Genomic DNA, 7,478 nt, shown 5'->3' on the forward strand with positions numbered 1-7,478 from the left:
TAAATTAAAGTAAACACTAGCTTCTGAAACTTGTCTGCCTCTTCCTTCTGCAAAAGCACGGTTTAATAACAGAGGAGCAGTTCTGTTCAGGAGGATTTCAGTTTTGTGTGACTGCCTGCCATGACCAGTAATCTTGCACTTTGCTTTATTTATTGTTTCAAGAAGCAAAGGGCTCTAACATTTCTATCCAAAAATGTCCATGAAAGAAGCTTCCTCTTGTTGTGTTACTTAACAGTAGCAAGAAGTCTGCAAGATGCCGTGCAATGATGATCTGCGCTCTCTGCCCAAGAGATTTCCAGTCTGAGTTTATAAGGTGCTGTCAGGTGAAAGAGCAAGTACAGGTGACAAAGAAGGAAAGAGCGGAGATGAAGGAGGATGAGGATTATAATTAACATGATTAGACAGGAGCATATTTGGGTGATTCAGCTGAGGTGCTGAACCCCTACAGAGGTTACTTAGTGCAGCCCCTCGTCAGGGCAGCAGGTGAGGGTGTTGCTGGGTGTGAGCCGTGTGTCATGTCTAGAGGTATCGGCATTTGGCTGTGCTTTGCAGGTTCAGCATCAGAGTGGAAGAGCACAGAGATGCACTCCTTTCTGGCCAGGCCCCTGTGTCCATAGGCAGTGACTTTGACTGCAAGTAGCTGTTAGCTTTTTCTTTTAACATCTAACTCCACTGGGTGGATACCTTGGACGGTTGTCAGTGTTATCTGAAGCTTTTATTTTGTTTCCCCCGCCTCTGTGGGTGAGAATTCTCATACATTCCAAATACTCTTGCTACTCGTAGTACACCTCCCAATTTCTCAGCATCATTTGGAAGAGCTGGGTTTTCCAGCTGACTGGGAGCCTGTGGGGAAGGATAAACCCTTTTCTACACCTAAATTATTTCTGATGGGACTTGAATTTCTCCAAGCGGTTGCCCCAGGACTGACAGCTGCTAGGGCACACTGCAGTGTCACAACAGTGGCCGGGGAAAATGCAGATGGTAGAGGCAGCTTTCCCTCCGAGTGAGGCATTGAGAGAGCAGAAGAGCTGTCAAAGTGGTTCTGTACCTAATCGTTCTTTCCCCAGAAGAAATTTCATACTGCCTTGTATACGCTGGTTGTCCTTCAGTGAAACCAAAGTGCTCGCTCTTGCTTTGAAAAGAGAGCCTGCTTTAAAGCTGGATAGGATCCATCCCATCAGAAACACTCCAGAAGTGGAATTTGGCAATAGTCCTGTTTCTATTCTCTGGCTGATGGGGGGCTGTCAGACTGCATGAATAAATTTGGTGTCTGCAGGAAGTAATGCTGTATATAATCCTGGTGCTTTAGGAGCAGCACTTGACACTTTCTCATTTCTTTGTAGAGCTTGATCTGCATACAAAATGTGTGGTGGATGTGGATGCAAACAAGGTTATTCTTCATCCTGTAAACACCAACCTCTCAAAAGGAGATGCCAGGTAAGATTTTTTTTGAATTAGGAAGGTCAGGTTTCATAAATCAAATGTGAGGTTAACACCTAGGAAATGTAGGTCTTTCAGTTTAAAAAATAATGTATATTCTTCCTGCAATGCAATTGCCATCATCTATAAAATAAGGGTGTTTTTACCATGCTGGGAAGATGCTCTGAAAACTTTGTGCTTACTGCATTTCTTTCCTGCTCTAAACAATGTGTTAGCAATTAACAGGTCTGGGAACTGCTTTGTTTCTTCTCATGTACGATTATGAACAGAAGAAATTTAAATCCACAAAGTAATTTGAGCAGGGCACAATTTGTTGTTTTGGAATGAAATTCGTTTTCACAATTATTTGTTTATAATGGCCTTGTATTCATTGTGTATGAAAAGGGATGGGAACATGCTGGAGTAGCTCTAGGAGTGTTTTCCTGGCAGTGGGGCATAACACACATCAAAAATACTTGGAAAGCTGGCTAAGGGTAGGAACCAGCTTCTGTCGGAACTGGCATCAGTTTGTTAAACTAGTGTGAAGCCGAAAAGTCCTGTAATAGTTGAAATGGTTAAGGTTGTGACTACTTAATTTATTACTTGTTTGCAAAGGGAAGAAATGAAAAATGTCTGTATCAAACAAAATAACAGGGTGCAGGAAAAGGCAAAACCCCGTTACTGGACATCTACAATCAATCATGATCTGTTTTCTGGGGGAAAAGAAAAAGGAAGTGGTCGTCAGGGTGACAGAAGCGAGAAAAATTCAGTTAAACACATAGAAGAGGTTTGTTTAAGTGCAACATATCAACTTTTACATGTAAAGCTATACTGCGTGTCCATGGTCAGTAGATTTCTTTACTGGATCTCTGATAATTTAAACTCCCCAACCCCAAGTGGCAGTAAATGGCAAATGAAAGAGATCATCAGGTGCAATATGTACTTTCTGACGTCATCAGCTGAAAGGCTGATTCCAGACAGTGGGGCTGGACCTTTACTAGGTTACTTAAGATCAAACAGGCTGTGTGTGGTAGGGTGGTTTTGTTGGTATCACTATCTGCCTCCTCCAGAAACATGGGTGTTACTTAGCTGCCAAATACCTGCGTTGATCTGAGCCTTTAGAACTGCTCAAAATGTCCAGAAATTAAGGTTCTCAGAAGCCTGGTTAGCTAGAGCTGTATTGAGAATGTTATTTACAGTTTCTCTAAAACGTGGCAACCAATGAAATGCTGTGTAGTTTATACTCGCTAATATATGTTTGAGCAATGTTCGTACTGCAGCCATGACAGAATAAATGCATCATGCAAATCGTGGCCCCTGGCAAGGGAGGAATGGGTTGGCAGTCGCCTTGACATCCCAGATGAGGTGGTGAGCCCAGTGTGAGAAACCAGCGTGCCAGACCAAAGAATACTTCATTTGCATTCTCACAAATACCCATTGCTAATCTGAGCAGGAAGCATAGTAAATTTATCTGGGGTGATTTCACAGAAGAGGGAAAAGTGGAGGCCCATTAAGTGCACTAACAGTGAGACAACCTATCTCAGAAACATAGTGAGGATTTGGAACAAGGTCCTGTCTTGCATGAAATACCCTTGAGAGAGGCTGCCGCTAATTTGTTTGGGCTTCTGCAGCTCCGTCAGAGGAATCTTAAATATCAGCTTGAGGAAGAGGTTAGTTTTAGTTATGGTTCTTTTGAGTTTGGGAGTTAATTTATGCTTAGGATCTGCTTCTGTTTCCACATCCACTGTCAACAACTTTGCCTTGTGCTATAAAATCATTATTTTTTATTTCAGTCTTGTCTAGTTTCTAGAGTGAGCTGAAGGATCTCTGGTAAACCTAGAGTGCTTTTAATTAAACAGAGAAAAGTAAATAATACTGTAAACACACTCTTCAGATGCTTGCAAAGCAGAATATGTTGAAAATCTGAGGAGCTTTACTGCTAGGTCAGTTTAGGAACTGGGAAAGGAATTTTAGAAACAGAAATCCATTCTGTCACATCTCTTCTTGTCATGACTCAGCCGTCCTCTGGCAGGGAGTGACATCTGGAAAGACAACTTATGACTGTTGGAAGTATGCATGGTTTTCCACTTCCACCCTCTCTGGTAGGTACCAACTGTGGGAGATGAGAAGGTGCGAGTAGTTCAATGGGTGAATTGGCTGGTGTCACAGTTACACATATTCATCCTGTCTCCCCCAACTGGTCCTTGCAGGCCAGAGATCTATGTAATGTGTCCATCCATCTGCAAAAAGTCTGTCAGTCAGATCAGTTAAAATAGCAAATACCTGACAAGCTCTTTTCTGTTGACCTTTCATTAAAGAGGAGAAGCAGGGTTTGGAGTTTCAAAGTGCTGCACCCACCTCTCCTGATTTCCCATATGACCTGGGAGTGAATGGGTGCAGAAGATGTCAGCAATGTCCACTCCATGTATTTCATGTTTTGACAGATACCCAACTTGAGGTGTGGGGGACCTGGCTCTTGGAGATAGCGAATTGTGTTGGTGTAGCTGCCACTAAAACATTTTCAGGTCTTCAGGTTTCAAATTCTGCCTTATAAATTAAGGAATGTTTTGAAAATCTGGTGATAACTGATTGACCTCACTTTCTGCTGCATCTGCAAACTGAATATATTATTCACACATTTCTCCAGAGACTTGAGGATTAATAAATGCGTGTAAAACCCATGCACTCAAAAAGAGATTTCTCTTTTCATACGACTTCAGGAATCGAGCATCCTTCTGTTTGTTGTTCCTTTAACAAAGCAACGACCTTTCCTGAGCTCGAAAAACCCAGTGGTTGTTTTACTGAGCAACCCTGAAGAGTGCTGTGCAGGTTTCAGCAACCCGATCGCGTACTAAAGATCAATTTTTAAATCTATGGGATGACCTCCGGGCTGGGTAGGCTTTGTTACTGACCTTGGGCTGCTGAGGGTGTGGGTTTGCTTGAGAGGTGGTTTCTCACATTAAAATGAAAATGATCCTGGGTGGACGTGGTTACATGTTTCTTTAGTTGCTTTCACAACGTTATTTGCTACAGAGCCTTGAATTTTGTCACAAATTGCCCAAAGTGACCTCTTTAAATCCAAACCTGCCCTCTCAAGGCTGTGTGAGCCTCCAGGGACTGGCTGTAAGTGGATGGTATCGTTAGCATGACTTGTCCGTGTCTTTGTTTGCCTTACGCAGTCATCTGCTCTCGCTGTTGCAAAGGTCAAGGCTGAAGTTTCTTTATCAGCTCGAGGTTTGCTGTGTGCTGCAAGGATTACTCATAGAATTATTATTTGGTGGCTTGAAAGAGGGTGTGAACTCATTTGGTTGAAGTGAATAGATAAGTCCTAGGCAACAACTGGAATGTTTATAGGGATTATTTTGTTCAGAGAACCTTCAAATAGACTCTAATTATGTTCCTTTATAGCCTTTTTTATCATAATTTCTTTTATTATCAATTTGCTTGCGCTGTCATTTTACATTTCCCAAACAAGACTTATTAAACAAACTTTAAAAATTATTATTTTTGACAGGTCAGACAAAGGAGTTTTATTATGTACCGCAGACATAACTGTAATTGATGTGGCACTGATACAAGCTCAGAAAACAGTTGTGTATCAGTCTGACACAGGCCTATGAATGAGCCATGATATTTGTAAAACAAAGCGTTTATTAAATCTGCCCAGCAAACCCCTTTGAGCCTTTTTATTAGGAGAATATGATTAAAAATGAAAGGAATGCTGACTTCTCTGTACCTTTGTTGCAGTTTGTGGTTTATAGTTGCTTTGCCTCTTGTTTTGCAGAAGAGATTCCAAAGACTGGCACAGGGTAAAAACTATTCCAAGGAGTGAGTGCAGCTAAACTGAAGCTGACAAGTGTGTTAAACCGGGCTGGGTTTTCCCTTTTCGACTGTTAGTTAGTATCTTTATAAATATTTTAAAGAAGTGGTTTGCATTTAAGGTATCTATTCCTGGCTTTAAACCAGTTTACTTTTTTCTATCCACACAGACAGTGTTTTTGCTGATGGAGTCATGATACGGAAACTTAATGTGATTGTTTTTTAAAGAGTGCTGGAACCAGAGAAGGGGTGAAATATTATCTTAGACTCGAGGATTTTTGTAGCCTTGCAACATCTGAGCTTGATGATTTCTGCTTTGATGAGGAACTTCGGATGAAGCCCAAGTATATTTTACTTATAAAGGAATACTTTTATAAGGGTTTTTTACCATTCCAAGTGCTATTTTCTTTCTGATACAAATGACAGCTCTGAACAAGGTTGTGGGATGAAATAGTTCTGGAGTACTTTCCTTGTAATTAAAACAGGGTTGCCTGTCTGAGCTATAGGTGAACGACACCTTGTCATAGCTGCTGATAATTATACTCCCAAAGAGAAATTTCTTCCATAATGAATTTAAAGATTGTTGAGAGAATAAAACCAATACTCACAGAAAAAAGATAATTTCACTCTTTAGTGAAAAAAAAACAATAAAAAAGGTCCTACTTAGGCAGTAAGTAAGTAATAAATTACTGATTTCAGATGAATGATGGACTTCAGGCAGTGGTTAGGTTGAAATAGACAGCCTCAGTGCGTTAAAACTTTCCATAGTTCATCTTCGGACTGAAAGGTTTTTTTCCTCTTGTAAAGCTGAAGACCTGTTTAATCCTTTTGAAGAAGAAATGAAGATTAGGACCAAGACAGACAGAAACCTGCCAAAGATATAACTGTTGAAAAAATGGTGCCAGCAAACAATTACCAGGGACTCTCAAGGACCAAGTGATGTTAGTTCACTCATTGTGACGAGTTAAGTGTGAAATGGATGAATGGTAACAAGCAGATGCAACTTCTAGATTTGAAAATTATAATTAAAACATATCTTTTGAGCCAAGCTTTGTATTCTGCTTTAACACAAAAGTTTGCAAAAAGCAAAAAGATGCTCTGTTCAGTAATAGGTCGAATGCCCAGAGCTTTTTGAGAACTTTCCTTAAACCTGGCTAAAAGCTGAAAGTCAGTCATGACTTCCCAGCCCTTGCCGTATGGAGTATTACAGAGCTCACGCTCTCCTGATGAAAATGGAAAATGCTAATCTCAGTGTGGCTGACTGCATGGGAAATGCCTGAATAGTGAGGTGGTAAAACTTGCATGTAAATCGATTTACCAAAGTTATAAATAGGGAGTGTGTTGGTTGGGGAAAATGTCCTTTAACCAGTGAAAAACTTGCTTTGACCAATTATAAATAAATAATTTCTCTGTGTTGTGAAGAAGTGCATATATAACTTGTACAGTTCACTAAAATACATGGTGTATTTGGAATGGTAGGCAGAAACCCCAGTTAAAGGAAGGGTTAGCAAAACTCTGAACAGGATTGTGATACTTTATCTAAGTTATAGAATCTTACAGTGTTCACACAATTAATCGATTCTGCTCATCTCTTCCAAAGCAGCATACAGACAGTCAGGATGCCTAGAGAAGAAATGCTGACAGGACTATGTGGGAGTTCTTCTTGTATGTGTGTGTAAATACAAACTGGAAATGCTGACTGCTGGAGTAACCAGGAACGCTTGGGCTGTTGGAAATAATGTATGATAGTGGGAGCACGTAGGGGTGCACACTTCCCTTTTTCTACCTTAGGAAAGAATGGGCATAATGAGAAAATGAGGAATATGTATGAAGGCAGTGCTATATAGGGAGTAAATCCGCAGAGCTCCTTGCCCCAAGAAAACAATGGGAGGCAATTACTGGTTTATAGTCATGGGAAAAATGCACGTCTTGAAAATACTCCAGGATCCTGCCTGCTGTTAGGAAGAACCTTGTGGAGAGCTGCCTGATCCTAGGCGGTGTTTTATCTATGTGTCCCCAATTGTTCATGCATCTTACATAGAAGTTATCAGCTGTTGGACACAGCCAGAAATTGAATCTTGAGCTTGGTGAACCATCAGCGTGATGTGGTACAGTCACTATTTGACAGCAAAGCCATTTACAGGAAGAAATCTTAGTGCCTTTGAAAATGGGTGTCAACTGACTGCATTGCCTGGCCTTTGCTTCGCTGTGTCTTTCCCGGCATTGTATTAATTCCTGCT

At 40.9% G+C, this 7,478-nt stretch overlaps 1 protein-coding gene across 1 annotated transcript in view; it reads left to right on the top strand.

The window, feature by feature from the left end:
- Window positions 1-1,343: 1,343 nt before the first annotated feature.
- KIF13B (kinesin family member 13B) overlaps window positions 1,344-7,478 on the top strand; it is a gene marked incomplete at both ends in the record, with an annotated part of 110,344 nt that continues 104,209 nt past the window's right edge. The window contains one exon of the mRNA XM_010145722.1: window positions 1,344-1,437. Coding sequence (XP_010144024.1) covers window positions 1,344-1,437 — 94 coding nt within the window. The remainder of the gene's footprint in view (window positions 1,438-7,478) is intronic.

This window comes from Buceros rhinoceros, unplaced genomic scaffold, assembly GCF_000710305.1.
Source record: "Buceros rhinoceros silvestris isolate BGI_N320 unplaced genomic scaffold, ASM71030v1 scaffold7771, whole genome shotgun sequence".
In the NCBI taxonomy this organism is placed as follows: Eukaryota; Metazoa; Chordata; class Aves; order Bucerotiformes; family Bucerotidae; genus Buceros; species Buceros rhinoceros.